The sequence below is a fragment of the Crinia signifera genome, chromosome 5 (genome assembly GCF_055691185.1).
Source record: "Crinia signifera chromosome 5, ASM5569118v1, whole genome shotgun sequence".
Taxonomy (NCBI): Eukaryota; Metazoa; Chordata; class Amphibia; order Anura; family Myobatrachidae; genus Crinia; species Crinia signifera.
In genome coordinates, this window is record NC_139221.1 from 282119989 (window position 1) to 282141025 (window position 21037).

Consider the following 21037-nt stretch of genomic DNA (forward strand, 5'->3'; position numbering starts at 1 on the left):
GGCCTGGCTTGTTTGGAAAGTGAAATCTGTGATCAATCCTGTGATGGTGGACTGTGCACATTTTCGCCTATAGCGGTAGCTATGCATCGTTAATTTTACAACGCATCTCTATGGGTCAGTGGTGGCCAAACGAGAGCTACCAACGGTCCAGGTTTTCTAAATCACCTAGCTGGTGCACAGCTGTACTCATTACTAACTGTCACATGACCCTAATCACCTAGCCGATGCACAGCTGCAGTCATTACTAACTGTCACATTTTCAAACCTGCTGCATTCATTCCTTCTATAGATCCACAGGTTGCCTGAAACACATGAACTGTTGGTAGATCTTGAGGACAGGTTTGGCCACCCCTGTTATGGGGTGTGAGTAAAAAGTAGCGATATCATTGGACGCAATGTGCCATTCAGGAAGGTACATTGCGGACATTGACGCTAAGTGAACGGCCTCCTTAAATGCGGACACAGAACCTCTTTTGGAAAGTGATAAGACAATTTGCAGTCAGATGGAAAAGCTTTACATACTGTACCTGCTCATATATACTAGCCAGGTTTGCCCGTCTTTCTTTCCAGAAGTCAAGCTCCGATGATGGTCCTGGATTGAGACCTTTCACAAGAGGTTGTGAAGAATCTGTTTCAATTACATCTCGAATCTGATAGGACCATTTGATCAACATTGATTCAAATGCATGAAGTGCTCCTCTATCAAATACATATTCCCTACAAAGCAAGATGCACAAATAACTGTGTGAGTATCATTGTAGTCTGGTTATAGTGTTAGCTCCCTACAAATCACTACATACTGTAATTTAGACAGCGACCTACAGTAACATACATATGATAGAGGACCACACATTAAAGACACGGCAACAGATATGAACATACTGAGGGCCAAATGTATTAAGCGTTAACAAATGATAAAGTGGAGAGTGATAAAGTACCAGCCAATCAGTTCTTAAATGTCATGTTATAGGCTGTGTTTGAAAACTGGTAGTTAGGAGCTGATTGGCTGGACATTGATCACTGTAGCACCCTTACGTTTATCTCATTTGGCCTAATGTGTTCTATGGACAATATGATAGTTTTTCAGTGTGTGCATCTAATGCCGCAGTCTATACTGATACAAGCCCTTCCCTGGTGTACAGCCGTGCTCCCAAAAGTACAAAGACCAAGGTGTAGACTTATAGCATCTTTAGATGCTCAAATATCGCTTGGTGCGATGTAGACGCAACATCAGTCACAAATCGATAGTAGCCGCAGCCCCGTTACTAGGTGCAGATTCTCCATTAGAATACGGCCTCCAATATGAGCGAAACACTCCCGAAACACAGAAGGTGTGACTACACCCCTCCCATTAGCACATTGACTGTCAACATGGCCTGGCCACACCCCCTACCCTCTCTCACACACACAGAAGTGTGCATCTCCCCTTCAGTAAATGAAGGCTTAGTGCGGTACACACTGGGCAATTGTGGCCACCGCTGATATCATGGGCGCGGGGACCTGGCACGGTGAATAGTAGAAACGTGTTCCTGCTGCTTAGTGCTAGTGCTGGCTAAGGATTTGTTGAAGGTCATGTTACCCAAGTTTGAATTATCTGTTTTTATTTTACATAATGCACTAAGGCATTTCGGCATGTTATATTACAGTTACACTAGGTGAGGGACAAACCTTTGCCATCCGTCAGCCATCCTACACTAAAGGGACATGTAACAAAACCAGGGCTCTATGTACTATGCATTGGAGAGAGATTGAAAGGGGTATTATTGACTTAGTAAAAGGCTGACTTAAGGCCCCCATACAATGCGGCAACTTCTCCCCTTGAAAAAGTCTCCGGCTAATCCCTCCTTGAGCCACCCGGGATCTTCCTGGCAGCAGTATTGCATACAATATATTACATGCGATCCCAGCCAAGCCTGCCCGGCTGCAGAAGCAACTCAAGAGGTTGCTTGTGCAATCAAAGCAACTCACAGGCTCCAGTGCGATGCACACGGGACTCCGCATCGCATCGGTCCTGCTGTCAGTCACCTGCAATTGATCGCTGCAATCACAGGAAAAGAGCCCCCTACCTTTGTCTTTATTTAATCATAGACTGAATGTATACGATTTGTACAGTATATATTACTTCTGATGAAAAGATCAACTTAAATAAAATATTGTCAAATTTGGTAAACCTGGTATTTGGTTAGAACATAATAACACTAAAACAGGGAATAATTTGATGATGCAGACTAAATATAAAGAAGAAACAGTCAGGAGCCATGTACTGCACTAACTGGAAGATACCATGCAAAATATTGTAAAAGATGTAAATAAATGAATCGCAGAATAATTCTTCTTGGCCTAGTGATGTAGCTTTCACCCTTCCTCCTCATCTTCTGTTATCTGATAAAAGACAGAGGGCTCCGGGAAGATTCCACAGGTGATACTAGAACGGTATTTTCTTACTTTTTGATTGTGCTGAGCTGCTCCGGTTCATTTGCTAATAATTTGGTGGGAAGGGGTAAAATGGTTCTCCCAGACAGAAGTCCTTTCACGATGAGGATCTTATTTTTCAGAGACTCTACATGAAGCTCCATGTCTTGTGAGGTCGACAAAGACTTGGTATTCTTCTGATTAGAAAGGACAGGCACCAACACCTGGGGAAGACAGACATAATTATTAAAGCCGGTGCTTCCTCAGACTCGCAACAGCTTCAAGGCCAATTTATCCCAGCTGATACTCTAGTGTTGATCTGTGAAGATAATTAGTGCCCAGATGAGTTAGTTTACTGTATTGAGCAGGTATCAGGTCCCAGGGCTAAATTTCTTCCTTTATGCTAAGTGCTCATTAAATACTGCATTGACTGCATTTACACTTCTCACATATGACTTCTTCTATGCTGCCCTACATTAGTTCTAGAGGTCTGTGACTGGTACCTATGAAATATTTGTGGGACTTATTCTCCCTGAAGGTTTCAATTCCTTAGAAATTTATTATACGCCCCTAGAATACAGGAAAATGGTGATCTAGGTTATGTACTTTTGAAGCTCCTCACTGGGTCTCGGGGAATCTGCATAAAGCTCCCTAAGCCAGTGGTTCCCAAACCTTTTTTGAACCACGGCCCCCTAAAATCAGAATATTTTTTTATTGTTGATAACATTTTTAAAAATATAAAATTAAGGAAATTGTGTTTATATATTATCCTTTGTAGTGAGGAACCAGATTGGCTTTTGTTTGCCCATATATTTCATGACTGGCAGCCACCAACTCTTGTTTTGCCCATAACTATTATGAATTTGTCCTAGACCACCAATCCAAGGCACCCCTGCAAGTGTCCACACAGATTAGGAACCACTGCCCTAAACTTTTGGCCACTAAGGGAATCCTATAAATATTACTTACTCAAGTCAGTAGTTACAAGTCAAATGGGTTGAACTCGATGGACTAACGTCTTTTTCGGCCTTAATTACTATGTTACTATATTCTGACATCTACACGCCCTTGTTCCCTCCTCCATCATCCTTAAGGTGAAAGTGAACAGGTCTACAGACTGAGGGAAGTGGTTAACAATGCTATATCCATGTCTACCTCTTTCACAATGAACCCAGGTGGCTGAGCAGAAGGATGCACAGTCTGCTCCTTATGACTATGTAGTACCCAGTCTGCCAGCGGTGACAGCAGCATCACCCCTCACACCATCCCACCTGGCAGTGCAGATAACAGGGCCTTGTAATGTCAGGAAGCCATGCTTACCATTGTGTTAGAATGTTATAGTTTTAAGAGAAAATTTAAAGCAGCAATCAGTAAGTACCCCATCCACTAGTGATAAGACTAGAACAGCACTGGGTTTTGGTGCTTGGGATTTGCTGATAGGCTGTTCTGACCGGGACTTCTATATTATGGCATGATGCAGAAATCAGGCCAGGTCACATAAGTGAGCACAGTGCCCATAGTCAAGGTGAGATGGCTGGCGGCTCAGAGGCTGTGAGAGTAGGCCGGGCACAGACAATCTTTGATAAACCTTGGTTGTAACTTCCACACAGAAAAAGGACCAGCGTGGCCAGGCTTGCCTCGGCAAATGCCCATGTCCCTTTCTCTTTGTAAAAGGGGTATAACATGTCTGGTAACGGTGACCAGCAATGTTTCAGGCATCAAATTCAAAGGCGGGATACATCAAGCATCTCATTTTGCATGCAATTCCCCATGGTAACGCTGGGTGTTCCCACGCAAATGCGGGAGAGTCAAAGTGTGCCGGGGGTGGGCGGCTGACATCAGCCGAACGCCCTGTCTTCATTCCAGCACCCGCAAATATAAGTCAGTCTCCACTGACTTATATTTGGGAGCCCAGGAGAAATCATTCAATAGTCACTGACCATCAAATGTTTTCTCATAACACATCCCCTTGCATGGTTGCGAGGGTGAAATGGCGGGGGGTGGGTGGCTGTTTCGGTGGGGTGGGCACTCTGGAACTCGGTAAGCTACGAAAGCTATAGGCCCCCAAACTCTATAGATGAGGTTTGCCTATTGGGGCCAAACACCATAAAGTTTACTTTCCAGAACTTGGCGCATGTGGTGAATGAGGAGAAGATGCTATCGGAAAATAAACCATACAGTACATGCTTCTAAAACAAGCAATTATCTTGGATCTATTTGTATGTTTGAAACAATAAGACAAATATTTGTTCAGTGCTTGATAGCTACCGTGAAATGTTGAGCACTTGTCCTAGCGTTACATGTTGCTAGAGAATACAGCCATAACCCGCAAGTCCAACAAACAAAGATAAAACTGTTGCACATACCATTCACAAGCTAGGATTTCCACACACTTGTTTATTGCCACTGCTTAGCAACAGAGGAGAGAACGCTATACAGTATTGCAACACCCAGGCTGGTAATTAGGTCGTTTTCAGCCCTTTAATACAGAGCATGAGGATAGTACTGGGGTATTACAATGTAAATGGATGGTATATTTATCAAATGGAGAAGAGTTATTCTGTATCTTATCATTTATATCATAGATCATATATCTATTCTAGCACAAGTACCACATTTACCCAACGCTTCCTATTAAAATTAGACAAAACTAACAAATACTGTAGCTACAGCTCTGCTGATACAGTCATCTAAATAGGGGTCCAATAACGGACTTAATGGGTCAGGGTCCACTGACAGTACTTGCCAATGTTTTGCCCTCCTGTGGGGCAGGTGTGGATGGGAGGGGCACTAAACTGCCTGGCCACAGCCCGCTACCTGCAACTCACTCTTTAAAATTGAGATTAAATTATATTTCTGATACAAACTCTTCTGATATTTTGATTATTAGGATTAGTTGATCATCTAATGAAAATGAGGAAAATAAAACACATATGGGTATATTCAATGGTACCCACAAGCCGCTGACGGCGAGCAATGCCGATAGCTTGCCCTCGGAGTATTTAACTTCACTCACCGTTTCCACCTCACTGGTTCTTTTCAGCGAGGTGGAAACGGTGAGTGAAGCCGTCAAAATGGCGGGGCTCGCCACAAAATGCAGCGGGCTTGCTGCATTTTTGGCGAACTTTGCTGTTTTGGGGAATCCTCGCCATCAGAACATTGAATACAGCGAGTCATTGGCAAAGGGGATGGACAGCAAGGATGGCTTATTTTTGTCGATCCTCACCGAAAACAAGCCATCCTTGCCGCACAAACCCCCTCACCAGTGGCATTGAATAACACCCCTAAATGTAGACATGGCCGAAAAGAACAGCACTATAAAGTGAACCGAATCATTTAACATTTTCAATTATTTATTATCTAAAACCGAACACAAAAAAATATTAGTTCTGTAAAACAAAACATAAAAGAGCGAACTACAAAAACTAAACCACATATGAATACTAGAGTTGTGAAGTAAATATTATTCTTGTTATGTAATGGTAAGATTCTGCAGTCCTTTAAACAATGTAGCAAATGCTGCCAAAAATGCTATAATCCAATAAGTATATAATAAAAATTCTCGTAGCAAAATATAAAATTTAGGGGTTTATATAGCCTTGCAGAGAGATAAAAGGAGAGAGAGAGAGATAAAATACCACCCAATCAGCTTTTGCCATGTTAAAGGCTTTGTTTAAAAATGACAGATGCTTGGCTGGTAATTTAGGTCCCTCCACTACTGTGAGGTATCACATGCGATACCTCGCCAACTCACCCGTCAGCTCCGAGGCGGCGGAATCACATCCAATACATCATATGATGTATTGTAAGTGATCCCAGTCATAGCTGCAGGATCCGATAAATCCTTGTTGCAGCAGGTATGATCTCCGGCTCCAATCCGATGCTCACGAATTGGGATCGGAGACAAAACACATCCGATTTGACACTTTTCATCCCATTACTCGCCTTGATCCGTTGAAATCGGATGAAAAGGGACCAAAGTGGATGAGTGGATGGGCACCTTAAGTTTCTATAAGTGTCAATGGGGTTGACTCAAAGTAGTAGGCACACAAAGGATACAATATAGGACCTTATTCTGGTTGATTCGAATGGCTGCGAATTTTCAGCCTAGTAAATCAAGACGCTGCCCTGCGAATGCCAATACGCACGCCAATCCCTAGCACTCACGGGCTGCAAATGGATGTTCAACATAAACATTCATTCGCAGGCTGTGGGGGAACACCTACATCATTTGATGGTCGCCGACTATTGAATGATGTAGAAGGCACTCTGAAGTAACCTTAGATGTGCGTGGGAATTCAGAAGGACGTGGGTAGGCAGCTGACATCCGGTGATGTCAGCTGCTCGCCCCCCGTGCCCACGTCACCAGCGATTCCATGGGAATGCCCAGTGTTTTCATGGGAACACAATAAAACGCTGAACATTCCCATGGGTGTAACAATCCGCCCCCCCCCCCCTCCCCGGTGCACTCATGGGTGCATGCACCCAGCGAACAGTCTGTTCTTCGTGGCCGCACGCACCTGGCTTATGCACATGCGCAGAAATAAGACTGCGCATGCACATACGCAAAACATCGCTCCCCTGCGAACGTACAGTCTTTGTGAACAGACATGAATAACCCCCATAGTGTGGTTGTGGCAGGTCGGCATTTAATGTGTATATAATTCCCCACCTCTTCCAGAAGTGTAGATGTCTGGTTGAAAGATATTCCTGTTAGTTCTCCAAATATCAGCACTTTCTTGTAGTTTTCAAGTCCAACGGTTGTCGGCGTCTTCTTCATAATGTAAACGGTTTTACCCCTTGCGTTTACACTAGTCTGTAATAGACAGGAATACTTAAGACATTTCAGCGATACATATAACAAAATTATTGATGGGATAAATGTAATTAAATACCCCCTACTGACCAAGATAGCCTTTACATTCACATCTGCAAACTTCTGATAGTTTCAATTGTGTAACATTAGCAGTATGAACCTTTCAAACACACTTTCTCTTTCATCTATCCTGGTGACACAGCTCAACCATGGGATGTAGGAGGGTCCGAAGTAGCCAGACACCTATGTTAAAGATTTTGAGAGGCAGGCTCCTCCCATCTGCATCCCAGACTCCTCAGTTCATGTTAGGTGCCCACCGGAGTGGGTGCTATGCTGAAGGGCTGCTGCTGCAGCCAAAGGAAGAGTAGCTAGGGTGTTTATTATTTTATTAATTTTTACATCTTAGTTAGGCAGGAACAGTGTGGTGATTCCGTGTGACAGCGCAGCAGGGGCGGACAGAAGCGCGTCCTGTCAGTTCCCTGTGTGCAGAGAGACACTGTCTGGTCTCACTGCACAGCGCTCAGTCCTCCTTAAAAAGGAGGTTTCCTGGACCCTGGGGGATCCCGGCGCCGGCTCCCTGCATAGGGGGAGATCATGGGTAACTAGAACCCCGCAATAGTGCCCACCATTTTGACTGGGTTTACAGGCTGAACTCTGCGGAGATCGCAGCATGTGACAGGAGCTCAGAGAAAGGGCGATTCCAAGTGATCCCCAGACAAGGGTAGGCATTAGGAAAAGGGGAAGCATCTACAGGCGTGGCTCACAGGGGGTGAAAAAGGCGCTAAAACCATCAGACCCCGCTGTAGCAGGGACTTTGGTCTCTTCCTGCACTAATGCCTTGGCGCCCTTACATCCCTCACTGTGCGAAGCTGGAAGGAGTTTATCTACTGCAGTCTGCAGACAGAGTGCCAGCTTTCCTCTGAGGCAACGCTAACCCCGCCGACCACAGAGGGTCTATAAGCAGACAGATAAGTGCTCTGGCATATAACAGGAATTTTGGTCTTTCCTGTTAATTCTGTTTTTCTGAAGCCATGGTGGATCACTGGTACCATGGGATATTGTAGGTCCTCCAGACCAGGCACCAAGGAGTTAATCTTCTGAGAGTGCAGCTGGGATGGTCTCCTTAATACCCTGCCCTGCCCCAGGCTAATCAGTTTACTTACTACCAAAGCCCAAGGAACAGGAAAAGGCGAAGCCGACCCACACACACACACACATACCCCAATACCCTCTTGAAGAAACAAGACAGAGATACACTCAAACACAGCAGATAAGAGCGAAGGGTGGGCGCCCAGTGATCCACCATGGCTTAAGAAAAACAGAAGTAACAGGTAAGACCAAAATTCAGTTTTTTTCCTTCAGCCTATGGTGGACCACTGGTACCATGGTACATCCTAAAGCAGTCCCTCAAGGGTGGGAACGCTCCCTAACTGCACTGAGGACTCCTCTACCAAATGCTGCATCAGCAGTGGCGAAGGAATCAAACCTGTAAAAACGGATACACGTATGTACAGAAGACCAGGTAGCTGCTCTGCAAATCTGCTCAGCAGAAGCACCCTGGCCCGCCGCCCAGGACACTGCTACGAGCGAGTAGAATGGGATCTAATGGAAACTGGAACTGGCTTACCCGAGAAAAGATAGGCTTGACGAATAGCCGTTCTGATCCATCTTGCAATGGACTGTTTAGAGGCTGGCCAGCCTCTCTTACATCCATCATAAAGAATAAACAAAGAATCCGTTTTTCGGAGAGCCTTGGTTCTCCGAACATAAAAGGCGTAATGCATGCACAACATCTAAAGTAACTAAATCCAAATCCTCGGAAGAAGAACCAGAAGGCAAAAAAGCTGGGACAACAATCTCCTGATTCAAGTGGAAACTGGATACCACATTAGGAAGATAGTCCAAACGAGTACGGAGTACCACCCGGTCTTTGTGGAAAACTAGAAAAGGTGTCTTAACTGATAAAGCACCTAGGTCCGAAACCCTCCGAGCTGAAGCGATGGCCAACCAACGCAAAGCGGCCTCCGCCAAAGGCTCAAACGGAGCCTTCTGTAAAGCCTTGAGAACAATAATCAAATCCCAAGGGTAAACTGGGGAAACATAAGGAGGCTGCAAGTGTAAAACACCCTGCAGGAAAGTCTTAACCGCAGAAGACTGAGCAATCCTCATTTGAAATAAAACAGACAAGGCGGATACCTGGACCTTTAAGCATGCCAGACGCAATCCTGTATCCAGTCCCTCTTGTAAAAAAGTCAATAACCTTGACAAAGAATATTGCCTAGGAGGCAAATGACGCGTTAAACACCATGCAAAAAAAGTCCACCACACCCTGTGGTAAACTCTAACTGTAGACGGTTTACGAGCAGAAATCATAGTATGAATAACTTGGTCTGAAAAACCTCTAGCCTTTAAGACCGACCGCTCAACCGCCATGCCTTCAAATTCAGACGGGGAAGGTCTGGATGAAGACAGGGGCCTTGCGTAAGTAAGTCTGGCCGTAGAGGTAGATGCTATGGGGGGGCACTGGAGAAATCCTTGAGATCTGCGAACCATGCTCGCTTTGGCCAGTTGGGTGCAACCAGAATGGCTATTACGCTTTCCACCTGAATCTTTTGAAGGACCCGCTGAAGCAGGGCAATCGGAGGAAAGAGATACACCATTTGAAACAGCTACGGAACTGCCAGTGCATCTATTAGAAACGCACCCGGGTCCTTTGTGCGTGCTCCGTAACAAGGCAACTTGTGATTGTGCCATGAGGCAAATAGGTCGATCTGAGGCTGACCCCACCGTACCACCAACTGGTGAAATACCTCTAGATGGAGGGACCACTCTGATGAGTGGACATCCTGCCTGCTTAAGAAATCGGGCTCCCAGTTAAGAAGGCCTGGAATGTATGTAGCTGAGATCGCGAGAAGAAACTTCTCTGCCCAGCGAAGGACCTGAGACATGTCGAGCATTGCTGCCCGACTGCGGGTGCCCCCCTGGTGGTTGATGTAAGCCACTGCCGTGGCATTGTCGGATTGCACCTTTACTGCACGGTGATACAGTAGAGGCCCCGTCACTTGAAGTGCCCGGAAGATCGCTCGTAACTCGAGAATGTTTATCGGCAGCCTCCTTTCTGCCTCCGACCAACGGCCCTGAAAAGAGTGGGACTCCACCACGGCCCCCCCAGCCCCTGAGGCTGGCGTCCGTCGTGAGAATAACCCAGGCGAGGATGAGAAAGGATCTTCCCTGACTTAAGTGGGTGGAGTTCAGTCACCAAAGAAGAGACAGGCGGCTGTCTCTGGATATCACCAGGAACTGGGACCTCAGGCGTACGGGAGAGTGATCCCAACAACAAAGGAGCTCCAATTGTAATGGGCGAGAGTGCCATTGGGCATATTGCACCATCTCAAAGCCGGCCACCATCTTGCCTAGAAGTCGCATGCAGAAATGAACAGACACTGTTCTGCGGCCCAAGAACTCCCGGACCAATGCCTGAAGAGACCTGCATTTGTCGACTGGGAGGAAGACCTTCTGAAGCTGCGTATCCAACAAAGCTGTTTGGAAAGAAAGAAGGAAAGACTTTTTTTTTTGTCGGGGCACTCTTTATCAAACGATTTGTTTAAAAAAATATCAATAGTTTTTAATATAGTTTGTTAGAAGGGGACTTAATGGGTTTCTCAAGTATGCATAATATATGACAGTTTAGTAGGACATATATTGAAATGTCCAGGGAGTGGCCCCTGGTATGAGTAATGTAATCACTAAAATTATCCTTTATTGTAATACCTTAAAATTAGTACTAGACACGGACACACAAACAAATAACATACAAAAAAGATACATATATCCTTCAAATTAGTAGGGTAGTTTACCTATGATAAATGTAAGGGGAGTGCGTTCCTCCTGATAACTGTGTTATTGAGAAAAAAGGTTATAATAACAACAATGGCTATAGGCTATACTGGTTTGTACCTAGGGGCTACAATGTTTACCATACACATGAAACAATATGTAGTTATATTTAGATCATTGTAACACAGTTGCGGTTTATCTCTCTAAATAAAGAATTTTCTTTGGTTACACACTGTAGTATCCTTCAGGATAATAGCACACAGCCTATAGGTCTAAGTTGAACAGGCTTTTTGCAGTCAAAATAGAAATTCAACACCAGAAAGATTGTACGCACAAATAGTATCTTAGAATAAGTTAATTTCCACAGTGAATAGTCTATATGAAGCTTGAGCGAAAATATAAGTAGTAAGTACAAATGTAAATATTTATTGGCCTGTAAGGCAACAAGGAATTTTTAAAGGGTCTCCTCCCTCAGTTTAAAGGAGTGAGAAAAGGAAAGAGGAACAGAGAGAGATAGGCCCAACAAGTTTCCTCGGTGTCAGTGCGCCAACTTTATATACCTATAGTGTGGCAGTGAGTACGACTATTCGCAGCTAGGTCTCCCTAGTTGTTACTAGTCATACTCCGCCACACCAGCTTCCACTGAGTGTGATCAGTGGGCTTTTGGAGGTATTGTGGGACGTCGACCTTGATCCCTGTTACCCTTGAGGTGGCTGCTGCCCAGCTTTATATACCTATGACAAGGTTAGGGGTTCAGTGGGGTCGCCCCCTCTGTGTACTAGAAAGGCCCAGGTTTTGTCAGCTTCCGTCAGCATAAAAATATGCTGAGGGGCTTTTAAGGTATTGCGGGTGAGCGGACCTCAAATCGCCTAGGGGTTAGGGAGGGATGGAAAAGGGGGTGGTTGCTATCCAGTGAGTTTATACCTGTGACAGGGTTGTGGGTGCCATGGGTTTCCTAGCAGAGGGGTCACCCCCACTGTGTACTAAAATGGCCCAAGTTTCTGTCGGCTTCCGTCAGTGTCGTCTAACACTGAGGGGCTTTGAAGGTATAATGGGCAAGCGCACCCCTTAGCTTGTGGGTATAGAATTTGAGACAGCAAGGTGATGGAGTTTACCTGCAATATAATAGCTCTAGGCTAGAAAAAATGCTGGGGTCTAATTGGAGCATATAATGAATAATAATTAAAGGAGTTATATCGATATGCCAATTTTAATGCTCCGCTGTTATGAGAGTAAAGAAAAAAGGGGGGGAGAAAAAAGAGAGAAAGAAGAAAAGGAAAAAGGAGAGGAAAAGAATAAGCGGGTTTGAAAGACAAAGGTAACAGGAAGGAGGAGACCGTGAATACCTCCTTGTTCACCCCGGGGGTCAGATCCAGGACCTCGCCCGAGTATGCGCCGCTGTCAAACTGGATAGTTTGTATATGATGCGCCGGCTGCTCAGGGAGAAGTGTATCTGCCGGGACCTGTGGTATCGCAGCGTATCACTGCTCCTGTACAGCGTGTGTTCCTGCACGCTGTCAGCCGGTTCTCAGGAGCGCGTCTTCCCGCCCGCTGTCAGATGCTGGGAGGGGAGTGTATGCCTGGGACCCGGGGTGTCCCGGCGTAGCGATGCTACTAGGCAGCGTGTGTGCCTGCAAACTGTAGTCGCGCTTGCTCTCGGCAGCGTATCTTGTGACCACAAACGATCGTTTCGCCGTTAGGCTTTTTCAATGTACATTGAAAAAGCCTAACGGCGAAACGATCGTTTGTGGTCACAAGATACGCTGATAGCAGCGCTCCGGGACACTTGGACTGCCAAGAACGTCCCTACTGACATCCCCTGGTCAGATCCTACACCGCTGACACTTCCTTACGTCAGACGGCTAGAGGCAGGCAGTGAGACACGCTGCCGAGAGCAAGCGCGACTACAGTTTGCAGGCACACACGCTGCCTAGTAGCATCGCTACGCCGGGACACCCCGGGTCCCAGGCATACACTCCCCTCCCAGCATCTGACAGCGGGCGGGAAGACGCGCTCCTGAGAACCGGCTGACAGCGTGCAGGAACACACGCTGTACAGGAGCAGTGATACGCTGCGATACCACAGGTCCCGGCAGATACACTTCTCCCTGAGCAGCCGGCGCATCATATACAAACTATCCAGTTTGACAGCGGCGCATACTCGGGCGAGGTCCTGGATCTGACCCCCGGGGTGAACAAGGAGGTATTCACGGTCTCCTCCTTCCTGTTACCTTTGTCTTTCAAACCCGCTTATTCTTTTCCTCTCCTTTTTCCTTTTCTTCTTTCTCTCTTTTTTCTCCCCCCCTTTTTTCTTTACTCTCATAACAGCGGAGCATTAAAATTGGCATATCGATATAACTCCTTTAATTATTATTCATTATATGCTCCAATTAGACCCCAGCATTTTTTCTAGCCTAGAGCTATTATATTGCAGGTAAACTCCATCACCTTGCTGTCTCAAATTCTATACCCACAAGCTAAGGGGTGCGCTTGCCCATTATACCTTCAAAGCCCCTCAGTGTTAGACGACACTGACGGAAGCCGACAGAAACTTGGGCCATTTTAGTACACAGTGGGGGTGACCCCTCTGCTAGGAAACCCATGGCACCCACAACCCTGTCACAGGTATAAACTCACTGGATAGCAACCACCCCCTTTTCCATCCCTCCCTAACCCCTAGGCGATTTGAGGTCCGCTCACCCGCAATACCTTAAAAGCCCCTCAGCATATTTTTATGCTGACGGAAGCTGACAAAACCTGGGCCTTTCTAGTACACAGAGGGGGCGACCCCACTGAAGGAAACCATTGAACCCCTAACCTTGTCATAGGTATATAAAGCTGGGCAGCAGCCACCTCAAGGGTAACAGGGATCAAGGTCGACGTCCCACAATACCTCCAAAAGCCCACTGATCACACTCAGTGGAAGCTGGTGTGGCGGAGTATGACTAGTTACAACTAGGGAGACCTAGCTGCGAATAGTCGTACTCACTGCCACACTATAGGTATATAAAGTTGGCGCACTGACACCGAGGAAACTTGTTGGGCCTATCTCTCTCTGTTCCTCTTTCCTTTTCTCACTCCTTTAAACTGAGGGAGGAGACCCTTTAAAAATTCCTTGTTGCCTTACAGGCCAATAAATATTTACATTTGTACTTACTACTTATATTTTCGCTCAAGCTTCATATAGACTATTCACTGTGGAAATTAACTTATTCTAAGATACTATTTGTGCGTACAATCTTTCTGGTGTTGAATTTCTATTTTGACTGCAAAAAGCCTGTTCAACTTAGACCTATAGGCTGTGTGCTATTATCCTGAAGGATACTACAGTGTGTAACCAAAGAAAATTCTTTATTTAGAGAGATAAACCGCAACTGTGTTACAATGATCTAAATATAACTACATATTGTTTCATGTGTATGGTAAACATTGTAGCCCCTAGGTACAAACCAGTATAGCCTATAGCCATTGTTGTTATTATAACCTTTTTTCTCAATAACACAGTTATCAGGAGGAACGCACTCCCCTTACATTTATCATAGGTAAACTACCCTACTAATTTGAAGGATATATGTATCTTTTTTGTATGTTATTTGTTTGTGTGTCCGTGTCTAGTACTAATTTTAAGGTATTACAATAAAGGATAATTTTAGTGATTACATTACTCATACCAGGGGCCACTCCCTGGACTTTTCAATATATGTCCTACTAAACTGTCATATATTATGCATACTTGAGAAACCCATTAAGTCCCCTTCTAACAAACTATATTAAAAACTATTGATATTTTTTGAAACAAATCGTTTGATAAAGAGTGCCCCGACAAAAAGAGAGTCTTTCCTTCTTTCTTTCCAAACAACTCATATTTACTCTCTAGGGAGCACCTCCACATCCGTAATTACAAACAAGTCTTTTCTACTTGTACTTATATTTAACTCATTGTGGATCCATATAATAATTTTTCTTTACTGTTCTAAATCATACCTGTGCACTGGTCTATTCCCCTCCCCTTTTCCCTCAAAAATAGTTATCCAACAAAGCTCCCAGGTGGATTATCTGTTGGGTGGGGACCAGACTGGACTTTTTTCAGTTGATCAACCACCCGTGATCCTGAAGCACCGACAACGTCAACTGGATGTGACTTTGAAGCGTCATTAGTGAATCTGCCATTAGGAGTAGGTCGTCCATATAGGCAAGGATTCTGACACCCTGTAGTCTCAGATGAGCAATCATGACTGCCATCACCTTTGTAAAAACACGTGGAGCGGTCGACAAGCCAAATGTCAATGCCCAGAATTGATAATGTTCCTGTTGAATCGCGAATCTGAGAAACCGCTGATGATTCTCCCAAATCGGAATGTGCAGGTATGCATACTGCACATCCAGCGATGCAAGGAAGTCGTTCCTCCGGAGCGCCTGAAGAATGGACCGTAGGGATTCCATCCTGTATCTGCGGACCCGGATAAATTGATTCAGGGTCCACAGATTCAGGATGGGGCGGAAGGAACCATCCGGCTTGGGAACAAGGAATAGGTTTGAATACAACCCCCCTCCTCTCTGTAGAGGCGGGACCGGTTCTATGACTCCTGCAGTAAGGAAAGAGAGAACCGCCTTGCGAAGGGCCAAAGCCTTGTCGGCATCTGCAGGATGCCCTGTTGAAAAAAACAGAGTGGAGAAACCCCTTTTGAAAGACAGGGTGTACCCCCTTGAAATAATCTACCGAATCCACTTGTCGGAAGTGGTTTCGGTACTTCTTAACTTTCACGGCGCCACTCTAGATAGGACAGATAGGATACTAGATAGGATACGATTTGTATGCGATTTGACATAAGATATCGCATAAGATATAGGATAGGACAGATAGGATACTAGATAGGATACGATTTGTATGCGATTTGACATAAGATATCGCATAAGATATAGGATAACATTTACTATCCATTTCATTACCCCACTATCCACTAGGGCGTGGAGTTGATTTTATATAGCGTGGCGAGCGCAGCGAGCCACCGAGCCCGAAGCGTCGCGAGCACAGCGAGCCCCACGAGGGGACACGGATGTTGTTTCAAAGCAAGTCCCCAATATCGCATGCCATTTGCATGCAATTCCATAAAATACATTCCGTGTCCCCTCGCGGGGCGCGCTGCGCTCGCCACGCTTCGGGCTCGGTGGCTCGCTGCGCTCGCCACGCTATATAAAATCAACTCCACGCCCTAGTGGATAGTGGGGTAATGAAATGGATAGTAAATCTTATCCTATATCTTATGCGATATCTTATGTCAAATCGCATACAAATCGTATCCTATCCTATCTGTCCTATCTAGTGGCGCCGTGAAAGTAAAGAAGTACCGTGGTTTCCCCCCAAATGTCTGCAAAAAGAAGCAGACGCCCTCCCACCACAGGACTGATGTCCTGGCAGCGGGCACCATCAGGCTGTAGGCTTCTCAGGCTGTTTGGGGGCCTGACGACGGCCCGACCAGGGCTGACGGCCTTTTGTCTTTTGCGGCTTAGACTAGGCTGGCTGGAAGCGTGAGGAGGACTGGCCCCTTGCCTTCCCCTGGGGATGAAAGAAACAAAACCCGAACTCTCGGTTTCGGTGCTGCGGAGTGCAGAAAAGCCGTCTTGGAAGCAGCGATGGTCGCTACAATCTTGTCTAGTTTGATACCAAACAAAACTCCACCAGAGAATGGGAGGGCCTCCAACACCCTCTTGGACTCACTATCCGCAAGCCAAGTGCGGATCCATAAAGCCCGCCTGGCCGCAACAGAGGCCGCCGAGATCCTAGACGCGAAGGTACCCGAGTCTAACGTAGCCTCACTCAGATAAGCTTCCCGAATGTTATCTACCAACTCCATCAGGTCTGATTCTCGGGAACCTTCCCTGAGACCTTCCGCCAGTGCATCCAGCCATTTATCGATAGCTAAGGATACCCAAGCCCCTTCCGTAGCAGGACGAATGGCCGCCCCTGCATTAGAGTAGATTCCTATTAGGAATTGTTCAATCTTCCTGTCCGTAGGCTCCTTAATGGAAGTCACGTCAGGAATAGGGAGAGTGGAAGAACGGACTAGACGCGCAATATGTGCGTCCACAGGTGGCAGATTTTCCCATAACTTCAAATCCCCTTCAATCATGGGATAGAACTCAGTAAACCTCCTGGAAAGAAGGAACTTTTTATTAGGGTGTTTCCATGCCTCTTTAAACAGTCCCTCTAATTGAGGAGATGAAGGGAAGACTGTAACCTCCTTCTTCTTGCGTTTAAATACCGGCATTCTTGAAGGGGGAGTGGGATCGGAGTCTGCAGTACCTTTCTAACGGCCCTCACCAAATCTTCCACCCTAGCGAGCGTCATATGCTCCTCATGAGGTTTGGCCTGCTCCGTGACCTCCTCATTTTCCTCCACTTCCTCCTCAGAGGATTTCTTCTGCCCTGGGTATAGGGAACCCTCAGAGCCCATATCGTCTGACGTATCTAAGACCCTGAGAGGTCTAGCCCGAGACTTTCTCTTCTCTACAACCGACTGTTGCAGATTTGAAGAGACCTGCACCAAACCCTACACAGCTTGCGCCAACCCCTGCATTTAAGCTGGCTCTGGGGCAGACTGAGGTACAAGCGTATCCAAAACAGGGCCCGACAACAATCTAGGAGCCGCCAGTTGTTCAGTCAAATCTTGCATGGCCTGGGACAAAGCACGACTGGGCGGGGACTCGCTAGGCGCTGCACAGAGATCACAACCGTCACCATTGTCTCTGTTAGTGCAAGCAAAATTTTCATTGCACATAGTACAGGTGTCAGCACGCAGTGCAGAGGCACCTTTACCCTTCTGAGAAGGCCTCTGGACGCCATGACACCCAAAAGAAAAACACAGTATAGAGACAAAAAACACACACAGCCTTAATTAGGACAGTGGGTAATGACAGGCACTACACTAATTGGAAGAGACACAAACATAAGATAAGTGGCTCTGTTATCTGCTTCTGTGAGCCTACCACAGTAGTAATAAACTGTAAAGTAACAGAGTATACTAAATAAAAACACAGATAACCTCAATTAGTGAGAAAAAAATAGGGTAAAAATTAACCCCTATATAGGCATCTACTCCCAACAACCAGCATCATGAGGTGAGGAAGGGGGAATATGCAACCTGACACCAGGACAGTGCAGGACAGGGAGGCATAACACTCAGCGCCAGCAGTCTCTCCTTCAAGTCTCCCTCTGTGCAGCATGCAGGATAGGCAGTGTCTGACTTACACTCTGGCACACCTGCTTGAAACAGGCACCAGAAGGAAGGAGAGAGGCGGGAGTGATGTCACCCAGGCAGGAAATTTGAAACAAAGGACCTGCACTGGGGCTAGGGGTGGAGGTATGGGCTGCTCAAAAAATTAACCCCCTCCCAGAGCCTAACCAGGGCTATTTGCCCATATAGGACCTGCAACAGGTCAGCCCTGGTGGCCTAGAGGGGAGACCGAAAGAACGGGACCCCTCTGCCGGGACCGCCGGCGTTGCCTCCTCCGCCAGCGGTGGTCGCCGCTATAGGTATGCCAGAGCCCAACACCGGGACTCTGCTTACCTGACTGAAGATTCCAGATGCTGCAGCGGCTCCCCCAATGCCTTGTGGAGATGCTGAGGCATCTGGCCATGGAGGACAGAGACCCAGCACAGCGTGCTTCCTTCTGCTGCAGTGCACTGTGCACAGTGCCTGCAGCAGGCAACCTACAGCACCAGGTGTCCCCATGTGGTCTCCCACAAAAGTACTAACCAGGCCCAACACTGCTTAGCTGCCAAGATCAGATGAGCTTGGGCCTATTCAGTGTGGTATGGCTGTAGGTTGAAAAAAAAAATGAAGTTTTAAACCAGGGCTGAAGAACAAACCCTGCTCCTACAAATGTGCCTGTTCCTGAGGCACCAATAAAAAAACTGATTAGCCTGGGGCAGGGTATTAAGGAGGCCATCCCAGCTGCACTCTCAGAAGGTTAACTCCTTGGTGCCTGGTCTGGAGGACCTACAATATCCCATGGTACCAGTGGTACACCATAGGCTGAAGGAAAAATTGACTTTGTACATTCACCTGAAATTGTGCACTGTGTTGTAGACATGACTGAAAGGAATGCTGCTGTGATGGGGGAGGAAGCGTTAGCCATGTTAGTAAACTGCAAGTTTTGCCGGCTAAAATTAATATCTGAACAGATGACAGGGGGATATTTGCCCTGTTTGTGATGCTGCACCCAGGGGAGCACAAGCTCAGAGGGGTGAGCAACCAGAGCCTGCATGGGCTGCAGCTCTGGGTAAGTCTGTGACTGCATTGGTGCATGTGTTAAACAGGCATAGAGATGATTTGGTTAGATCTCCTAGGCCAGTGGTTCCCAACCCTGGTCCTCAAGCACCCCCAACAGTGCATGTTTTCCAGGTCTCCACACAGAATCACAAGTGATATAATTAGCTCCACCTGTGGATCTTTTAAAATGTGCCTGAATAATCTGTGCACCTGCTGGGTGACCTGGAAAACGTGCACTGTTGGGGGTACTTGAGGACCAGGGTTGGGAAGCACTGTCCTAGGCCATTATCATCTTCTCAACAGTCTTCTGGCTCTATTCCAACAAGGGGAACTGGCTTTTGTACAAGCCATGCAGGATACTACTCAGGGGATTCATAAGTTAATACCCTTATGGAGCGATTCACAAAGGAGTCGGATATTTCTCCAAGACCCTCCTAATCTTCCACACCTATCCTGAATATACCCTCAGAAGAGGAGGGAGAGTGTGGGGCAGATTTGCCTTGGGATTTAGGGAAAGAGACGGAAGTTTCTGTCTCCGGTATTGAGGACCTTATTTTGGCTGTGAAGCAGGCTTTAAATTTGTCTGAAGTAGATAAGACTCCTATGCAGGGAGTGTTTAAGAGACAGCGTAGAGAGGCGGTCACCTTTCCGTTGGATGAGGGCATGCAGGATTTGCTAGGAGGGGCTCGGAAAACACCTGATAAAAGACTCTTGATGCCAAAGATATTTTTGCGCCTTTACCCCATGCCGGAGGAACATGCAAAGCTGTGGGAAAAGGTCCTCTGGCAGATGCCCCGGTTGCAAGGCTATCAAAAGCAATGGTTCTGCCTGTGCAATGGGGTGCTGCGTTTAAGGACCCTGTTGACAAGAAGTTAGAGGGTTGTCTTAAAGCAGTGTTTGAAGGGGTTGTATTTTCGCTTAGACCAGGGGTTCCCAATCTTTTTCTAATCACAGCACCCTAGAGTATCAGAATTTTTCCAAGGCACCCCTAGGCCCCAAAAAATACATATCAAATTAAGTCGATTGTGTTTATATGTGCTTCTTAGGTTCAGTTATGAGGTAAATGGCAGGATTTGCTTCTGATTGTACACATTTTATTATTGGCAGCCACCAGCACTGGTTTTGTCCAGAAATAATTGATCATAAATAATTAGAATTTGTCCTGGACGACCAACCCGAGGCACCCCTGCAAGTGTCCCGAGGCACCCCAGGGAGCCTAGGCGCACAGTTTGGGAACCACTGGCTTAGACCCATTATTGCTTCTGCATGGGTGTCCAAGGGGGACAAAATGACTAGGGGTTCTGGTTCTGAACTAGAATCCATCATTAAGCAGGCAACAGGGGGGGAAAGTAAGTTTCTTCCTACACCAGCAGCTAAGCAAAGTTCATCTAGGTTTGCTGCTTTTCATTCATCCTTTCGTCCCTCCTTTAGAGGGGGTGCGTCCTCCAGGGGACATTCTAACAGAGGAAGATTTGTTGCTGGGAAAGCCCCAAAATCCCGGTTCGGTGCCTTTACAAAGAAGCAGGCTTCCAAGGGTGAGGAGAAGCTCTCAGCATGACGGACTGGAGGCTCCCCAGTCTGTACACAGGGTGGGGGGTCACCTCTTACAGTACCGGGACATTTGGGCCTTGTCAGGCCAGGATCCTTGGGTCCTCAATGTGGTGTCCCAGGGTTACAGGATAAACCTGAAGGGAGTTCCTC

General features: G+C 46.5%; 1 protein-coding gene and 1 pseudogene across 1 annotated transcript in view; both read right to left on the reverse strand.

The window, feature by feature from the left end:
* The window catches only part of DNAH11 (dynein axonemal heavy chain 11), a 262190-nt gene that overhangs the window by 234422 nt on the left and 6731 nt on the right, over positions 1–21037 (reverse strand). The window contains exons 3-5 of the mRNA XM_083189115.1: positions 7085–7228; positions 2446–2636; positions 528–717 (exon numbers count right to left, since the gene is read on the reverse strand). Of these exons, the coding sequence (XP_083045241.1) occupies positions 528–717; positions 2446–2636; positions 7085–7228 (525 nt within the window). The remainder of the gene's footprint in view (positions 1–527; positions 718–2445; positions 2637–7084; positions 7229–21037) is intronic.
* Positions 18772–18890, reverse strand: LOC146005979 (5S ribosomal RNA; annotated as a pseudogene).